Below are 20,520 nucleotides of genomic sequence, written 5' to 3' on the forward strand. Positions count from 1 at the left end.
GGGATGAGATCCCAGCTGCCACTTTCCTGCCAGGTAGCATTTTCCAATTTCCATCGCTAGCAGTGGCTGGAGCCTTCTGTTACCTCGGAGGCCCAATAACGTCTATACTGTGACCAATCAACCTCACCACCGTGTTTTCACCACAAGTCAGGTTTGTTTATTATTTGAGGTATATTCCGTTTTTTAAGCCACTTAAAGGTGGATTACATTCAGGTACTGTAGGTTTGTCCCTCTCCCCAGAGGGCTCACAATCTGAGCTTCTACCTGAGGCAATGGAGGGTGAAGAGACCTGCCCAAGGTCACAAGGAGCGGCAGCAGCAGTCAGGTGCAAGGAATAGTAACTTTACACATGTAAATTGAGGAAGGTAGTGACCCCAGACAACCCCAATGTCTGTATCTATCATTGTGTCTGTACCTGCAGTCACTCTGTCTGCTCTCTGTAGCTTCTCAGCTGGTTTCTGATGTGTTCATTTCTTCTTCTACCGAGCAATGAACATCAGAGGCTACGGTGAACCTAAAGGGCCTAAATGTAGCACAGGCACAACCTGAAAAATCCTCTATAAATCAGATCAAAATATTAAACCTTCAGGAGCAGGGAAGAGAGACAGTTCCAACAGCAGGAGGAAGAACATTGTACACATTCGTAGAGAAAGAGACCCAGCCACATCCGTTAAGCGCCATGCTCCTGACAGATGGGACATTAAGGCGGTTCTGATGCAGAGGCCCACAGAATCAGAGCAGATTGATGGGCTTCCTAAAGGATGACTTATCCCGCTCTCAGGTCTCTGAGGTGAATGAATGCACTAATAAGATTGGAGTGGAGAGAGCTTACTAAACTCTGAAAGAGATTTTCTCACCTAAACTTAATAAAGAGCTCATGGAGAAGCCTCCGCTGCTGAGAGCGGCCCTACACTCAAGGACCAGTTAAAGAGAGAGCAGAACTAGTCTCTCCTAAAATTTAAGAAAGACCTGAAAACTTGGCTATTCGAGTGGGCCTACTGTTTGACTGGTACATCTAATCCGCCTCGACTCTAATGACCAAATATGCCCTGAACTTTACCCCTTTATCCTTATCCTCAGCCTGAACCCTCCCTATATTCTGGGACACCCGATTCCCCTAGACTCCGATGACCAAATATGCCCTGAACTTTACCCCTTTATCCTTATCCTCAACCTCAACCCTCCCTATATTCTGGGACACCCGATTCCCCTAGACTCCGATGACCAAATATGCCCTGAACTTTACCCCTTTATCCTTATCCTCAACCTCAACCCTCCCTATATTCTGGGACACCCGATTCCCCTAGACTCCGATGACCAAATATGCCCTGAACTTTACCCCTTTATCCTTATCCTCAACCTCAACCCTCCCTATATTCTGGGACACCCAATTCCCCTAGACTCCGATGACCAAATATGCCCTGAACTTTACCCCTTTACCCTTATCCTCAACCCCAACCCTCCCTATATTCTGGGACACCCAATTCCCCTAGACTCCGATGACCAAATATGTCCTGAACTTTACCCCATTACTGTCAACCTCTCCTATAATCCAGTTACGTTCGCTATGTATGTGTCTATCTTTAAAGTCATCTCCTATCTTAGATTGCCTTCCCAGTTTGTCTCCGACGTGTATGCCTTCCTCCACAACCCATCGTCCATGAGTGTCAAACCCGTACACCGTTGTGAACTAGTGATTCTCGCATGGAGCGAGGATATATAAAACACTCAAATAAATAAACAGAGAGAGAGTCTCCCCAGTCGGGGCTTTTCCAGCATCCATAATGTCCTGTGAAGGCGATGTCAAATCTGGCTTCTCCTCTCTTTCATCTGCAGAGTGAGGACCCTTCTTATGCGTGCGACAGGAGATGGGATCTGAGCTGCACTTTGCATTGTGGGATTCATAGGCCTGGTGTCTTTGTAGACTAAGGAAGCTCCAGGAAGCTTGGCTGAGGCGTTAGGAAACAGAATTAAACCAGCTTGCGTCAACGAGATTACACACTGCCTCTTGCACACGTGTGCACACAAGCACACACACAATTTTCATGGCATAACAAGTCATATGTATGCTGGCAAAGTAAATACACAGGGGATCTCTGAAGGAGAGGAAGGGGCTATAAGGCTGAGCAGGAGATATGGATGGGCCACATGCTCTTCATCTCTCGTTGTGTCCTATATTTTTATGTTTCTATATATAATGATAAAAATAATATAAAATGACAAAGTGCAGAAAAGACACGCACAGGGAAAATTCCCAGGTTCAAGTCCATATTGTTTTTGGTCAGAATCAAATTACATTTCTGACCTGGGGCTGGGATCCCATATATTTTGCTGCTAGAGCTGCTGTATCCCCTAGGATTATTCAGAATTATTCCTGCCTGTTACTTTCTGTCAGTACTGAGAAATGTGTATCTCTGATATCGTTGCATTTTTCACAGAACAAGGAAAAATGCATTTCTGTTTTTATTGCTCCGGTATTGCATTGCACGCAGCACCCACATTCCTGGGGCTCCCAGCTGAGTTTTTGTCTGTATATTTGTGTTTCTAATTTGTGACTCTTTATTCTGTATGTGGTGAGTGTCTGTGTTGTGCATGTGTGACCCAGGTGAGGGATTCTGCTAGCATGTAAGCTCTGCATATGGAACTGGAGCACTTCAGCTTTTGCACGTTTCCCAGTAGGAAGTGTATTGGTGTTCTACGGCCCTGTGTAATATTTTCAATTCTGGCTTCTGATAGGTAGGGTTTTTGTTCTTTACATTTTGGAAGTTAGTGTCAGGCAACATGGTACGTGGAGGAGTAGCCTAGTGGTTGGAACAGTAGCCCATCATTTGGGGAGTCCAGGGTTCAAGTCTTGTGACCTTGGGCAAGTCACTTTACCCCCATTACATCCAGTACAAACTGAATTGTAAGCCCATGAGGATAGAGAAATACCTGAATGTAACCTGCTCTAAAAAAGTGCCAAACGGTGGAATATAAAAATCTAAATAAAGAACAAAATTGCTGAACGTATAGATAAGCAAAGTTTCACGGGACAAAGCCAACGTGGATTTAGCCGAGGGAAGCCTTGCTTCACAATTTGCTACATTTATTTGAGGGCATGGATAAAGGTGAGCCAGCTGATACAGTGGATCTGGATTTCCAGAAAGCATTGGACAAACTCCCTGATGAGTAACTTCTTAGGAAATTAGAAAGTCATGGGATAGGGGGCAGTGTCCCATTGTGGATTGGGGAATGGTTAAAAGACAGAAAACAGAGAGGAGGGCTAAATGGTAAATTTTCCCAATGGAGAAAGATGAATAGTGGAGGCCCCAGGGATCTGTTGTGGGACCTCTGCTTTTTAATATATTTATAAATGACCTGGAAATGGGAATAAGAAGTGAGATGATCAAATTTGCAGATGACACAAAATTACTCACAGTTGTTAAACCACAAGAGGATTGTGAGAAGGAAAACTGGGAGACTGGGCATGCAAAAGGCAAATGAAATGTAATGTGGACAAGTGCAAAGTGATTCACTTAGGGAAGAGAAACCCAAATTATAGCTGCAAAATGCAAGGGTCCACATTAGGAGTCGCCACTCAGGAAAAGGATCCAGGTGTCATCATTGAAAATACGTTGAAATCTGCTCAGTGACCAGCAGCAGCCAGGAAAGCAAATAGAAAGCTGGGGATTATTAGGACAGGAAGGGAGAATAAAGCAGAGAATATCCTAATGCCTCTGTATCACTCCATGGTGCATCCTCATCTTGTGTTCATATTTCATACACAAACAGAATGCTGGGGATTATTAGGAAAGGAATGGAGAATAAAACAGAGAATATCATAATGCCTCTGTATCACTCCATGGTGCATCCTCATCTTGTGTTCATATATCATACACAAACAGAATGCTGGGGATTATTAGGAAAGGAATGGAGAATAAAACAGAGAATATAATAATGCCTCTGTATCACTCCATGGTGCATCCTCATCTTGTGTTCATATATCATACACAAACAGAATGCTGGGGATTATTAGGAAAGGAATGGAGAATAAAACAGAGAATATCATAATGCCTCTGTATCACTCCATGGTGCATCCTCATCTTGTGTTCATATATCATACACAAACAGAATGCTAGGGATTATTAGGAAAGGAATGGAGAATAAAACAGAGAATATCATAATGTCTCTGTATCACTCCATGGTGCGACCTCATCTTGTGTTCATATATCATACACAAACAGAATGCTGGGGATTATTAGGAAAGGAATGGAGAATAAAACAGAGAATATCATAATGTCTCTGTATCACTCCATGGTGCATCCTCATCTTGTGTTCATATATCATACACAAACAGAATGCTGGGGATTATTAGGAAAGGAATGGAGAATAAAACAGAGAATATCATAATGCCTCTGTATCACTCCATGGTGCATCCTCATCTTGTGTTCATATATCATACACAAACAGAATGCTGGGGATTATTAGGAAAGGAATGGAGAATAAAACAGAGAATATCATAATGTCTCTGTATCACTCCATGGGGCATCCTCATCTTGTGTTCATATATCATACACACACAGAATGCTGGGGATTATTAGGAAAGGAATGGAGAATAAAACAGAGAATATCATAATGCCTCTGTATCACTCCATGGTGCATCCTCATCTTGTGTTCATATATCATACACAAACAGAATGCTGGGGATTATTAGGAAAGGACTGGAGAATAAAACAGAGAATATCCTAATGCCTCTGTATCACTCCATGGTGCATCCTCATCTTGAGTATTGTGTGCAGTTCTGGTCACCACATCCCAAGAAAGATAGAGCAGAGTTAGAAAAGGTACAGAGAAGGGAGACCAAGATGATAAAGGGGATGGAACAATTCCCCTATGAGGAAAGGCTAAAGAGGTTAGGACTCTGAGGGGAGATATGATAGAGGTCTATAAAATAATGAGTGGAATGGAACAAGTAAATGATAATCAGTTGTTTAATCTTTTGAAAAGTACAAAGACCAGGGGACACACAGTGAAGTTACCAGATAATACATTTAAAATTAATAAGAGAAAATATTTTTTACTTAACGCATAATTAAGCTCTGGAATTCATTGCCAGAGGATGTGGTGAAAGCTATTAGTGTAGCTGTATTTAAAAAAGGTTTGGGCAAGTTCCTGGAGGAAAATTCCATTAACCATTATTAAGGTAGAGTTGCAGAAATCTACTTCCTATTCCTGGGATAAGCAGCTTGGAATCTCTCTACCCCTTGGGATCCTGCCAGGTTCTTGTGGCCTGGTTTGGCCTCTGTTGGAAACAGGATGCTGGGCTTGATGGACCCTTGGTCTGACCCAGTATGGCATGTTCATATGTTCTTATGTTCTTATTGTATGGTAGGTTTGCTACCTGGATGCTGTGTTTGCTTTTCAGAGTTTGTGTTACTTCCCAGACTGTCTTGTAGTGGAGGGAATTTGTGTTGCTGTTATTGAGGTGACACTAGAATCTAAATATTCTTTTTGTGTGGTGAGTAGGAAGGAGAGATGTCCTAATTCTGCTCTGCACCCATTATTAGAAGACTTTCTGAATGCAGAACTAAGATGCAGGATTTCTCTTGGGTTTCTGTCCTATTCTATGCAATCTGGGGCTAATGTTAGACCCCAAACTTCACTCCCATATAAGAGGATTGGTTAAATGATGCTATCAAATAGTTGGAATGGTACTTTCACTGGACGTTTGAAACAGGTCGAGGATTGTTTGGTGTCGGATCAAGGTATACACAGTCTAGGGATGCTGTACTTCTTGGTTTTTAGCTAAATTTATTAGCACTTTTGTCAGAGGGATTTTTGTTCTGGAAAATCCTAATCTTATCTTTTCCAGTTTCTCCTATAGAGTGCATTGTTTGCAAAAGGTCTCTTGCAGGGTTTCATTGTTTTGCAAACTTGGGAATAAAATGGCCAGAGATAACCTGATCTCTGAATTGTTTACCTTCAGTCCCATGGCTGAGGAGCTCTCCTGTATTGTGGGGAGATCATTAATGTAGAAGTTAAAGGGAGGAGGACTGAGGCTACATCCCTGCCTCGCTCCTCGCTCCTGTCCGAAGCTTTACATGGATTTCGTTATATCATTATCATATGATTTGCATCCCCTTCACCACCACCTCACCCCCAATTTGAGTTTGTAGTAGTTTGAGGTTGAGGCCAGGGTGCCATATAGAATGAAAAGGTTTTTTTTTAATTCAATCAAATGTTTGCATATTCTCCCTGAGGCGGTGTTACGTGTTATTATTACACGCTTGTTAGTCAGTGTCTGTAAAGTAAAACTCCGGTAGTGCTTCGCTGCTCTGAGAGAAACCCAAACGGACTCTCCCATAGGCATTTCCCGATTATTGGGAATTTTAGTATTCATTTGCTGACGACACTACAGAACAGCTTGCTGATGTTACTGTTGCGACAGATCCCTGTATAATTATTTGGGATAGTGAGTGTCCACAGCTTTACACGTTAGTGTAAGTATCTTTTCTGACCATGTCTTAGGGAAATGGCTGAAAAATGTAGAATCAGGTTAAAGAATTTTACTTGTTCTTCCTGGACTTAGTCTCATAAGGGTCGGTTTTAAGACCCGCGCACGCGTCCATGTGCGCGCGGTTCCCTGTACGCGCTCATGGACGCGCCGATTTTATAACATGCGCACATCACCGCATGCGTGTTATAAAATATGGTAGCTGCGTGCACGTGCACGCCTGATTTTATAATCGTCACGCGCATGTGCGGGCGGGTGTCGTCTAACACGCGCAAGGGGAGGAATCTTTAAAAATTGCACGCGGCGATGTGAGTAGGTCTTTCCCAGTTCCCTGTACCCTTTCCTACTCTGCTTCCCTTTTCCCCTCTCCTCCCTGACCCTTACAACCCCTTTTCCATACCTTTTTTTTTGTTGTTATTTCTGAACTTACTTCATCTGAATATACGAAATAAGTTCTGCGCGCCGGCTTCCCTGGGACAGAGGCAGGCACTTCTGCATGAATCAGGAGACACGCATGTGGCTGGGCCATTTTTAAATGCGCTCGGCATGCGCAAGGCCCGGCCACGTGCCCATCCCCCCCGGTTTTTACGGGCGCCAGGCTTTTAAAATTCGGGGGTTAGGTATTTGAGCACTTTGTTTAGTTCTCTATCAGCGCCGCATCCTTTTCTGGGTTTACAGGTATCCGGAGGCATTCCTTGATTTCTTGTTTTGTTGTACAGGCGTTCAGTGGTGTTTGGTAATCTTCGCCAACAATTTCCTCACTAAATTAAGTTTCCCCTGGGAGCATCTTGGGTTTTCTGTGCAGCCTTCCGGTTTGATTTTCTTGACAAGGTTCTGGAGCTCTGTGGCTTGCTATATCGGATTTGGTTTGAGGTTTAAGCCTCTCTTCTTAGTCCCCATCTGGTGACAGGGAGCTGGAAATCAGCAAATTACAAACCCTTAGAATCCCAGCAGAATAAAAATGGTTGTAATAAAGAAGCTTCTACCAGGGAGTCTGACCTGCTTCCTGCTTCCTATCTATCATTGTTATCTGAGTTTCCTGACCCTTCCTCAGTTCTGTGAGGCCTGGAGAACTCATGAACAACAGCGTCTGAACACAGACCCTTCTTTTGCTAGCCCGGTAAGAGGTATCGCACCCTTTGAAGTATCGTATTTTTATTTCGTTTTCTGAGACCAATACCCTGCAGATCATTCGTGCCTGCTCCCTCTTGATCCAACGTGTGATCTCTTCCTTTCTAAAGCAGAAAGTAATAGACGAGAAAAACAATCCATAAAAAAAGACACGTGCTGCTGACTTTCTTTAAAACACCAAAGAGGAAACTCAAGCTCAGATGTGAGAATCTCTCTTTCCCAGGCAGAACGCCCATAGATGTGGAGCATCTCACCCTTCCCACCGCACAAGCTGACAATACTTTTCCTAGGTGGCTGATGCTCTGTGGCAGCACCGTTACAGCAGCTATCGCACAAGGGATGTGCTTTTCATGTTAGTCTTTGTTCAATGGATGAGCAGGACACCCAAGATAGAAAGGGTCAGGTTTCTGAGCTGTTGGAGCTGAACCTGTCCAAGTCATCATCTCTAGCTTTGATTTGTTCTCCTGGTAGCCAGCTTTTAGCTGTCGGCAGTCTTAGAAGCAGCAGGAGCCAGTAGAGTACATGCTTTGGCCCATGTCTTGCAATTTTGGAGATGAGGCAGGAATCATGCCAGTGTAATATCTGTATCTAAGAAAGAATACCATGTTAGTGATTAAGAGTTTGTATTGTAACTTCAGACTACCAAAACTTCTTAATGCAGTAAGAAGAGCAAAAAAAAATGTTCACTCAGTAAAGACTGCTATGTGAACCAAATGTCTTTTGCATTGGTTCTGGCCATTGGCATTCTGAGCACTAGCCATTCAGGTTCTTTCATCATTCATAGGAGCCACTGGTTTTAATCTACCTGGGGCAGCATAGGAAGAATTAGCAAGCAGCCACTGGATGTACTGGTTCAATGAAAGTGAGGGATATCATCACAAGAACCTGCCCTGTCTCTCCATCCTCCTCCCATCTAGCACTGAGCCTCCCAAAAGCACCAGAAATATTTTCTTTTTAAAAAAGCAATAATATTTCCAATATCTTTCTTGAAAAAAAAACATATTTCAGAAACAGTTGAGCATAGATGGAAATTTCATTTAGTCAGGGACAGAGTCTTAATACCACAGATATAGACTGAATTTGTGAGGGAGTCATTGAGAAAAAGTTGCTTCTTAAACTGAAAGCAGGACTTCAGGTGACTGAGGAATCCAACCACAATTTCTATCCCTATTGTACTGCAGCTCTTTTTAATCATTTCATATTCACTGTTCTGTCTTTTTAATAATAAACATTTTAGTTTATTAGCTTTGTGCTTGTTACTGATTAGTGACCAAAGTGAATTGCTATATGATCCCAAGGTTTTAGTAAGTGGTCTACATATGCCTTTTTGTGAACTCTGACTTTAGGTTTTTATGAGGTCATAGTGTCCACTGAAACCATTAGGGAATAGTTTGTGGATAGTGTACTTGCCAGAGGCAAGCACGAACCCAGTTAGTAGGTGGAAGGTTAATAGAACAGGGCACATGTGCATGCGTAGGTGAAGCCTGTGCAGTGTTTTTTGGGACCCTCAGGTGACCAAGGGCTGACACCTGGTGGGTGTTAGAGTTTGCATGGAGGTATTATGTGTCACCCTTCATTCAGAATTATTCCAAGCCAGGCTGAGTGCCAGGCTTTATGTACAATTTCTGTATTGCTTAAAGATTACAGAATCAGTGCTCCGTTTTCAAGAATCTATTCTTGTGTGATCCTGACAGAATGAAAGAACTTCTCCTGCGGAATCATTCACTCTCATCAATCTATAGGAGTTGCGGTTACCAGGTTCACAGTGTCTTGTATACTTAGCAGTCACTGAAGGAAGACTGCTCTATAAAATGCAATCTTTTCATGTTATCATCATCATCATCATTAATCCTTCCTGTAATGGCACATGGTATCTGCAGAGCTGACAGAGATATGGAATAGACCGTCTAGCTCCATGGAGCAAGATGTATTCATATAGAAGAATCAGAAACCGAGACAAAAGAGGTCAGTTTGTGTCATATTTTTATAAAGTTTCACTTCATCCTGCTGCTGCTGCTGCTGCTGCAGATCCTCCTCGCTCCCCTCTCCATTTGGAATTTCATGGGATGCAGTTCAAAGCATCAGTTGGACCCCCAACGTCAGAGGAGGAGGCTGAGGCCTGAGTCAGCGCCGTTGTCCTCCTCCTGTTGGCCCAGATCAGAGGTGGCAAGAAGGGGGATCAGTGGGGAGGGAGGTTCACAGCCTCCCTCCCTCCCTTCCAGTGAAACTGCTGCTCCCTTCCCACCATCCCTGACGCCTTGGAATAGACCAATTCCATCGCAAGGAGCAGATTCGTCAGCGATGGAAATGTGGGGTCCTGTATGTCACCTGATAAATGTCTCTTCTGCACATCAAAAGGGAGGAGGGGTTCTGGGCAGCTTGCTCTTTCTTTTGCTTGGAGGTTGCAGAGGGGGAGATTGCATGGTTCCCTATAAATGTAAAAGGTCTATGGGTCTCTCTATCTTGGGAGGAAGGAACGAGGTTGGTAGTGCGAGGCTTCGTCCTTTTCTCGGCTGACGCTGATGCGGATGTGTGGGCAGCTCCCTGAAGGAAGCCCCCACATCTGTGCTGGGGAGCGGGGACCTTTGCTGTGTGGCCAGGAAGCCAGCACACGAGCCTGAGAGCTTTTACCATGGGAAATGCTGCTTTCCTGATCTCTTTGCAGTTACTTGCTTTTGAAGTGTGCATTTGTGTAGATTATTTATGTAAATAATCTGCTGCACTTTATCCAGGATCGGAATTAATTATGGAAGAATTTACTGCCTCTGAAATTAAACTTCAGGCTATGAATGCAAAGCAGGGCAGAGCTCCAAGCGCTGCCGGACGCTCCTGGAATCGGGTTTGGTTTGGTTCTGTTTGATCGGCCTGGGGGGGGGGGTCAGGTGTGCACTTACCTCCCCTCCCCCCACCCCCGTTTTGTATTGTTTTTCATTTCAGTTTTCTCCATTCTTTATCATTTGGTTGTGGTTTATTTTTATTTCAAACAAAATAAACGTTATACAAAATACCACTAAAATTAAAATGAAATGGGATCGCCCTTCCCCCCGAAAATTCCCAGTGCTTCCAAAATAAAAATCCCAAGCTCCCTGGCCTCTTACATCATCGATGGCCTTTAAAATCGAAATAGGTGAAGCGACACCCACCCACCCTCACACCCCCCCCCCCCTCCTCGCTCCGGCCTTGCTCACCAGCGCTGTTTTGAAAAATAGGAGCAGAGGGACAGGAGGAAGGGGAAGCAACTGCGGAGGAGGCCAGGGGCAGAGAAGCAGCGCAGCCCGGATTCAGAAAAATCGTTTGCTTGATAGAGGAAGGGGGGAGGGGGGAAACTCAGATCCCAACACCGTTTTCTATTTTGGTTTTGTGAGTTTTCTTTCCCTTTTGTTTTTTAAAGAAACGAAACAAACTAAAAAGAAAAACAGTGAAGCCCTTGAAGTCCCCTATAAGCTCTTTAAATGTGGGCATTTGAAGGATTTGCCCCGGACGAGGCATTCTTGGTATTCTGTACTCATTTTCTGGGTGTTTTTCCTCTTCCCTGCCAGTGCGGACGGGGACTTCGCAGTTACCCACCTGACCAAGGCCCACCTCTTTCACGACGGACGAATCAAATGGATGCCGCCTGCCATCTACAAAAGCTCCTGCAGCATCGACGTCACCTTCTTCCCATTTGATCAGCAAAACTGCACCATGAAGTTCGGCTCCTGGACGTACGACAAAGCCAAGATTGACCTAATCAGCATGCACAACAACGTGGACCAGCTGGACTACTGGGAGAGCGGGGAGTGGATTATCGTCAACGCCGTGGGCACGTACAACACAAAGAAATACGAGTGCTGCACGGAAATCTACCCCGACATCACATACTACTTCATCATCAGGAGGCTGCCCCTCTTCTACACCATCAACCTGATCATCCCTTGCCTCCTCATCTCCTGTCTGACAGTCCTGGTCTTCTACCTGCCTTCAGAATGCGGCGAAAAGATCACGTTGTGCATCTCAGTTCTCCTGTCCCTGACGGTCTTCCTTCTCCTGATCACCGAGATCATTCCATCCACGTCCCTGGTCATTCCCCTCATTGGAGAGTATTTGCTCTTCACCATGATATTTGTCACCTTGTCGATTATCATCACCGTCTTTGTCTTGAATGTCCACCACCGCTCTCCCCGCACCCACACCATGCCTGCCTGGGTGCGAAGGGTTTTTCTCGACATCATCCCCCGCATCCTCTTCATGAAGAGGCCGTCCACTGTGAAGAACAACTGCAAGCGGCTGATCGAGTCCATGCACAAGATGATCACGCCACCCATGATCTGGTCCGAGACTGAAGTGGAGCCCAACATCCCCACCTCGTCCTCCAACGGTTCCCAGAACAACGAACCGTCTCCCTCGTCGTCTTGCCACGAGCGCCTGGAGGAGACGGCCAAGTCCCAGACCATGTGCAGGTCCCCCTCTGGTCAATATTCCATTCTGCAGGAAGAAACGGCTCAGACCAGTAACACTTTACCACGGACTCAGCTCCACCACTCGGTGCCCATCTCCAAGAGCAGGTCGCTGAGCATTCAGCAGATGTACAACCCAAGCGAGGCTGTGGACCGAAGCATACGCTGCCGATCTAGAAGCATTCAGTACTGTTACCTGCACGAGGACTCCGCTCAAACTAATGGGAAGTCCAGTGACACTAGCGCACCCCAAGCTCGCCCCCTCCGCGAGGAGCAGCCTGAAAGCCAAGTCTGGCAGTGCAAGTGTAAATTTAAGATCAAGGACAGGGAGGCAGTAAATGCTTCAGGCCCGACGGCCAGGACTCAGAGCACCAAAGAGCAAAGCCTGCTGCTAATGTCGCCCTCCCTGAAGCTGGCCGTGGAAGGGGTCAATTACATCGCAGATCAGCTGAGGGCCGAGGATGCAGACTTTTCGGTGAGTGAAATTGTTCTACTGATTGCAGAAGAGCATACAGGGCATGACAAGGAATGGGAGAAAATGGGTTTCTTTTCTTTAAAATACATTAATGAATCACCCTGCAGTCAGCCAGTCCTGTGGGAAATGGGATGTTCAGCAGGCAGAAGGCTGGCATTACCCTCTGCCGAAATTCATCCGATACAGAGTTTTGGTTACAGACGTAGAAAAATAATTACCTGTGCATTTCTAATTGCAAGATCAGAGAAGGTATCGGATTGCTCCAAGTACAGATCCCTGCACGCTGCCCCTCCTCTGCACTGAAATGCCATGCACTTAAAGAAATCAGAGTGCACAAAAGGAAACGCACATGCAATGTAAAACGGCAAGGAAGCAATGTCTGGCACTACGTAGACTTTCTGTTTTGTTGCTAACTTGTCCGTTTATTTAAAGCGATGAAGATGGAGGCAGCCCATAGCTGAAAGACAACATGTGAATTCCTCAGTCTTCATCGCTTTAAATAAACGGACAAGTTGGCAACAAAACAGAAAGTCCTCGTAGTGCCAGACATTGCTTTTCTTGCCCGTTTAAAGAAAGCAGAACATTTAGCCAGTCCAGCAGACAGATTGCCGGCGATGGTGGCTCGCCTTGTGTTTGATGCCTTGAGCTTATTCACTGTCACTCCACCAGGATCTCCCGATTGCAGAACTTCGCTCCTTCTAATTGGGTTTCTGCCTCAGAAGCTCCTTCTTCCCTTCACAGCTAACTGGTGTTTCCGGTAAACGTACACCAGTCTTTAGGGAGCTGCTCTCGGGCCTGCTCTCGCTTTTTCCCCACTGAGTTTGAAATTCTCATTAACGCCGTAGAAATCCTGGCTCACTTTCCTCAGTCACGCAAGCGCTCCACGGCCTTTTCTCTCTCACACGCTATACGACTCCAGTGCCCTCCTCTCCACTCTCTCACGTCCCCCACCATCCTCTCCTCCCTCATTCTGTCTGCAGTCTCCTTCTCCTGCTATAGCTCTGCCCCTCTCTCCCTATCATTGATTATAAATGTCACTGCACAGAACATGACAACTCTGCACTAAAGAGTCCCACAGGCTGGAAAGGATGACAATAAAAAAAAGCCACTATCATCCAATAGCCGTCCAGCAACCTACAGGGACCATCTGCCTCCAACATCATAAGCAGAGCTATCAAAAGCAGCGCTGGCTTTCTCCTTAGAGAGTGAAGGCAGCCCGGCCTCTGAGCTCCCCCGGCTCTATAGTGAGGTGGCACAGTTTATTCCGGACAAGCAGCCTGTCCTCATTAAACACCCCAAGTCAGGCGGCGGGCAGAACGCGTGCCGTACTAGCCAAAAAGGCTCATGATCATTCTTAGCACTTCTTCATTAGAAAATCTAATATAAAGGGGAACCGGTAGATGTAGTGTATTTGGATTTTCAGAAGGCGTTTGACAAAGTTCCTCATGAGAGGCTTTTAGGAAAAATAAAAAGTCATGGGATAGGAGGAGATGTCTTTTTGTGGATTACAAACTGGTTAAAAGACAGGAAACAGAGAGTAGGATTAAATGGACAATTTTCTCAGTGGAAAAGGTAAACAGTGGAGTGCCTCAGGGATCTGTACTTGGACCGGTGCTTATCAATACTTTTATAAATGATATGGAAGGAATATGACAAATGAGGTTATCAAATTTGCAGATGATACAAAATTATTCAAAGTAGTTAAATCACAAGCAGATTGTGATAAATTGCAGGAAGACCTTGTGAGACTGGAAGATTGGGCATCCAAATGGCAGATGAAATTTAATGTGGATTAGTGCAAGGTGATGCATATAGGGAAAAATAACCCATGCTATAGTTACACAATGTTAGGTTCCATATTAGGTGCTACTACCCAGGAAAGAGATCTAGGCATTATAGTGGATAACACATTGAAATCGTCGGCTCAGTGTGCTGCAGCAGTCAAAAAAGCAAACAGAATGTTAGGAATTATTAGGACGGGAATGGTTAATAGAACGGAAAATGTCATAATGCCTCTGTATCGCTCCATGATGAGACCACACCTTGAATACTGTGTACAATTCTGGTCACCGCATCTCAAAAAGATATAATTGCGATGGAGAAGGTACAGAGAAGGGCAACCAAAATGATAAAGAGGATGGAACAGCTCCCCTATGAGGAAAGGCTGAAGAGGTTAGGGCTGTTCAGCTTGGAGAAGAGACAACTGAGGGGGGATATGATAGAGGTGTTTAAAATCAGATAATAGAAAGACTAGGGGACAATCCGTGAAGTTAGCAAGTAGCACATTTAAAACTAATCAGAGAAAGTTCTTCTTCACTCAACGCTCAATTAAACTCTGGAATTTGTTGCCAGAGGATGTGGTTAGTGCAGTTAGTGTAGCTGTGTTTAAAAAAGGTTTGGATAAGTTCTTGGAGGAGAAGTCCATTAACTTCTATTAGAACTTAAGAACATGCCATACTGGGTCAGACCAAGGGTCCATCAAGCCCAGCATCCTATTTCCAACAGTGGCCAATCCAGGCCATAAGAACCTGGCAAGTACCCAAAAACTAAGTCTATTCCATGTTACCGTTGCTAGTAATAGCGGTGGCTATTTTCTAAGTCAACTTAATTAATAGCAGTAAAGGACTTCTCCTCCAAGAACGTATCCAATCCTTTTTTAAACCCAGCTACACTAACTGCACTAACCACATCCTCTGGCAACAAATTCCAGAGTTTAATTGTGCATTGAGTAAAAAAGAACTTTCTCCGATTAGTTTTAAATGTGCCCCATGCTAACTTCATTGAGTGCCCCCCCAGTCTTTCTATTATTCGAAAGAATAAATAACCAATTCACAGCTACCCGTTCTAGACCTCTCATGATTTTAAACACCTCTTTCATATCCCCCCTCAGCCATCTCTTCTCCAAGCTGAAAAGTCCTAACCTCTTTAGTCTTTCCTCATAGTGGAGCTGTTCCATCCCCTTTATCATTTTGGTTGCCCTTCTCTGTACCTTCTCCATCACAACTATATCTTTTTTGAGATGCGGCGACCAGAATTGTACACAGTATTCAAGGTGCAGTCTCACCATGGAGCGATACAGAGGCATTATGACATTTTCCGTTTTATTCACCATTCCCTTCCTAATAATTCCCAACATTCTGTTGCTTTTTTGACTGCCGCAGCACACTGAACCGACGATTTCAATGTGTTATCCACTATGACACCTAGATCTCTTTCTTGGGTTGTAGCACCTAATATGGAACCCAACATTGTGTAATTATTGCATGGGTTATTTTTCCCTATATGCATCACCTTGCACTTGTTCACATTAAATTTCATCTGCCATTTGGATGCCCAATTTTCCAGTCTCACAAGGTCTTCCTGCAATTTATCACAATCTGCTTGTGATTTAACTACTCTGAACAATTTTGTATCATCTGCAAATTTGATTATCTCACTCGTCTTATTTCTTTCCAGATCTTTCATAAATATTTTGAAAAGTAAGGGTCCCAATACAGATCCCTGAGGCACTCCACTGCCCACTCCCTTCCACTGAGAAAATTGTCCATTTAATCCTACTCTCTGTTTCCTGTCTTATAGCCAGTTTGCAATCCACGAAAGGACATCGCCACCTATCCCATGATTTTTTACTTTTCCTAGAAGCCTCTCATGAGGAACTTTGTGAAACGCCTTCTGAAAATCCAAATAGACTACATCTACCGGTTCACCTTTATCCACATGTTTATTAACCCCTTCAAAAAAGTGAAGCAGATTTGTGAGGCAAGACTTGCCTTGGGTCATCAAGTAGACTTAGGAAATAGCCACTGCTATTACTAACATCAGTAGCATGGGATCTTCTTAGTGTTTGGGTAATTGTCAGGTTCTTATGGCCTGGATTGGCCACTGTTGGAAACAGGATGCTGGGCTTGATGGACCCTTGGTCTGACCCAGTATAGCAGTTTCTTATTGAACAAACTCTTTGTTCTTGTCACAGCAAACAATTTTTAACTTCTTATTTCTGAAAGAAGCAGCTTTCTTTTTGCTGATGATGCCCAAAGCTGCTGCTTTGCACTTGCGCAGCATGAGTGGCTAGCTGGCTGCAGTGACCTCTGACCCATGGCTCAGTCCTTTGCATTGCACACTATTTTGAGCTTGCGGCATGGGTGAGGTATGGAAGCTGTGTCCTTTCTCGGGGGACTTCACACAGCAGCTGCCGAAAAGCCTGGTAAATAAAAAAGTGTACAAATGAATATTGAAGCGCAGCAGCCTGGGTGCGAGAAATCGCCAGGAGGAAGTGGACTGGACCCCTGGCTGTGTGCCCTTTGCACAAGAACTGCCCCTTCCAGCAGGGGCTCCTGCCAGGCAGTTACTGGAGAAGAGCTGCTTTGAAAAACCAGATTTTGAGTGACTGCTGAGATGGAACGGATACTCAGCACCGACCACCTGAATGAGGTCTGAATCCATTCCTCCCGTCGCCCCTCCTCGCCTTCCCCGTTTGGCCATCAAACATGCTCTGATCCCTGGGCAGACCCTGTCTGGACAGCAGTGCCGCCCTAGTGGCTTCCCCCGCGCCACTTCTCACCCTGCCACCCGCCCACTTCCAGCGCCATGGGCCACCGCCGAGGGCTGCCTCCTCACTATTCAGAGCTTTTGAACCCCACAAACGCTCGGGGCTCACCCTAGGAAGCGCAGTCTCCTTCTGCCTGCCCCTCCTTCTCCGGTTCCCACCCCCGCGGTTCCGTTTCCCACTCTCTCGTGTCCCGATGACTCTGCCACAGGCTTTCTTCGTGTCTCTGCCTTCCTCCATTTCACCCTCCCCTCCCGTCTTTTCCTGCCTCTTTCATCTCCGCTTGTCCCTGTCTGGAAATCACCACCAAACGCTTTCAGTTTGCATTGACTTCAGATCCTGCGATTTCAGCAAATCTTCCAGTTCCTAATTCTGACGCCTCAGTCGCGCGAGCTCTCCCCTGGGCCTTCCAGCGCTGCTCGCTCTGCAGCGGCCGCTCCGATCTAACTAAATTGCACGAAAGGTAATTCAATGTGGCTGCAGAGCAAACGTTGCAACAAGTCCTGAGAAATTAGAAGCAGTGCAGAAAAAAGAGACTTTCTTTGGCCTGTAATTCAATTCACTGTATTCAATTTGTAGTGCACCTTTCTTGCATCTCTTTGATCAGCGAATAAATCTCTCTCCAGCTGCGAGCCAGCGCTGAGCATTACTCAGAAGATGAGATGGTGGTGTCCCTGCCCTGCACGGGTGGTCAGTTATGGAGAGACTGCTTCATAGGGGCTGATCCAGGCTGGAGCTAACTCTGAGAAACGGGGAAACCCAGGTTTCAATCCCACCCTACTCTCTGCTCTTCAGCTATTTCTGCAATATTTAGCTTTGACTTACAACAGGAAATATACTGTAGAGCTCTGCATTCATTAAAAACGAATTAAAAAGAATGAGGCCATTTTTAGTTCATTCTAAAGGGAATGAGCCTAAAATAATCTCTGACAATAATACTCACAAATTTTGGGTGTTTTCATATTTGTTTAAAAAATGTCCTTCATGGCACTTTCTGATCCCCTCCTACCACCATAAAAGCAAACCAAGGCCTCCACCGATCTCTCTAACCACACACACACACACCCACACCCACACACACACACACCCCCATCCCCACACCCACCCACACCCCCCACCCACACATACATACACCCCCACCCCCACCCACACATACACACATACACACCCACTACACATACACACACCCCCACATACCACCCCCCCACACACACACCCCATACACCCCCACACACACACCCATACACCCCCACACCCACACCCACCCATACACCCACATATACACCCCCACACACATACACACCCACACACCCACACACACCCACACATACACACCCACACACACATACCCCACACACATACATACACACACACACACACATACATATACACACATATATACACACATATATACACACATACACACACACACACACACATACCCCACACACATACATACACATACACACACACACACACACATACACACACATATATACACACATATATACACACATACACACACATATACACACATATATACACACATACACACACACACATACATATACACACATATATACACACATATATACACACATACACACACACACACATACACATACACACATATATACACACATACACACACACACACATACACATACCCCCCCCACACATACACACACACACATATATACACACATACACACACACACACACATACACATACCCCCCACACACACACAAACACGAAAAAGAAGATGAGGAGCACAGGCCTACTCAACTTACTTAGCCTTCCTGGTGTCTTCTGACCACATCAAATGACAGGGTCTGGGAGGTCCCCAATCCCACTTACCCTTCATGGGGGCTGCTGGTGGTCAAAAGGGCAGGATCGATGTCCATTCACTCCAGCCCTGGCTGGTGATCGCTTTAAAAAATGGCAGCGGCTGCACTGAGGTCGACACAGAAGCAGCATCACCTGAATGCCTGCCTCAGAAACCTGGCAACTTTACACTGTGCGCTCAGAGAGAGACACGGGGGCACCAATTTGCTTTTTTGGGGGTGGGAAGCAGATCGTAGAGGGACAAGGAGACACTTTTAGTTCTTATTTTGTTTTGGGGTGGTTTTAATGGGGGGGGGGGGTTTCAGTTTGGTAAGTGAACCATACAGAACCCCAAAAAAATCCTCATTAAACCAAACAAATGAAAAAAATAAACAGAAAACCCCAAAACAAAATACGAACCAAAATGAAAATGTGGGGCCTTCACCTCCCTAAGAACCTGCGGCTCCAGCCTTGCTCAGGTGGTAATAAGCTTCTTCTTTCTATTTGTCTGCCTGCAAGGTGAAGCAAGACTGGAAATACGTGGCGATGGTGATCGACAGGATCTTCCTCTGGGTCTTCATCCTGGTCTGCCTGCTGGGGACGGTGGGTCTCTTCCTCCCTCCCTGGATGGCGGGCATGATATAAGGCGCAGACGGGATTCCCATCCCAGGGAAGGAAAGCCTGCGAGAGGTGGCTGCAAACGTACGGAGCAATAAAGTCATCTCTCTCTGCCGTGTCCAGGCTTAGCGTCTGCAGAAGACTCTCCTCCTCATCTTAAATGGGAATACATCTTTATTAAGGTTTATTATATATAGCATGATGGCAATCGTTCATACTTACGCGCAAAGAAATGTAAGAACACAGAGGTGTTCCCCAAATACTACGAAAATAAAGAGCTTGAAGATCAACTCCTAGAAAGTGACTTTAATCATTCAGAACTGGTAGCGTATTTTGGTCTATCTAAACTAGCTTTATCTTCCCATAACATTTCTGCTTATGTAACCTGTTCTGGTCTCCCCCTCGCAAAAAAAAGATATAACATGACTTGAAAAGGTGCATAGAAGGGGTTGGATCAGCTCCCCTAGGAGGAAAGGCTAGATAGGTTAGGCTTCTCGGCTGCAGAAGAGATGGCGGGGAGGAGCTATTTATTTAGGTGTTTATTTCTCATTTCTGATGTACAGCTCATCAGATACCAGATCTGGCCAGAGCGGTGTACAAGAAAATCCAATAAAAGACAATCAATGAATAAAAATGTAAATAAGATACATAACCATCAGATGACCTAAACTATTTACTTCAATTATCGATACTATTCTCAACTTAAAATCTGCCCAGGCCAAGCTGGAAAGAGCCAGGCCTTTACCTTCGTTCTAAAGCTGAGAAAATTCTGTTCCACCCTCACCGCCAGTGGAGTCGAATTCCACAACTCCGGACCACTAACGGAGAAGCCCCTTTCCCTATTTGAAACTTTGCATACATCGTGCCTCGATGGGACCAACACCAGCGCCACTGATTTCTAACAAAGAATGGTTAAATAGGAAACAGTTATTTACCCTTTCCAATAGCACTAGGATAAGGGACTCTCTAGGAAGTTAGTAGGTAGCACATTTAAAA

At 45.1% G+C, this 20,520-nt stretch overlaps 1 protein-coding gene across 2 annotated transcripts in view; it reads left to right on the forward strand.

Annotated features, from left to right (window-relative positions):
* CHRNA4 (cholinergic receptor nicotinic alpha 4 subunit) overlaps window positions 1-19,814 on the forward strand; it is a 28,780-nt gene extending 8,966 nt beyond the window's left edge. For both annotated transcript variants that reach the window (XM_029613401.1, XM_029613402.1), the window contains 2 exons: window positions 11,164-12,535; window positions 19,426-19,814. In XM_029613401.1, the coding sequence (XP_029469261.1) occupies window positions 11,164-12,535; window positions 19,426-19,551 (1,498 nt within the window). In that variant the 3' untranslated portion in view covers window positions 19,552-19,814. The remainder of the gene's footprint in view (window positions 1-11,163; window positions 12,536-19,425) is intronic.
* Window positions 19,815-20,520: the final 706 nt, after the last annotated feature.

The sequence above is a fragment of the Rhinatrema bivittatum genome, chromosome 8 (genome assembly GCF_901001135.1).
Source record: "Rhinatrema bivittatum chromosome 8, aRhiBiv1.1, whole genome shotgun sequence".
In the NCBI taxonomy this organism is placed as follows: domain Eukaryota; kingdom Metazoa; phylum Chordata; class Amphibia; order Gymnophiona; family Rhinatrematidae; genus Rhinatrema; species Rhinatrema bivittatum.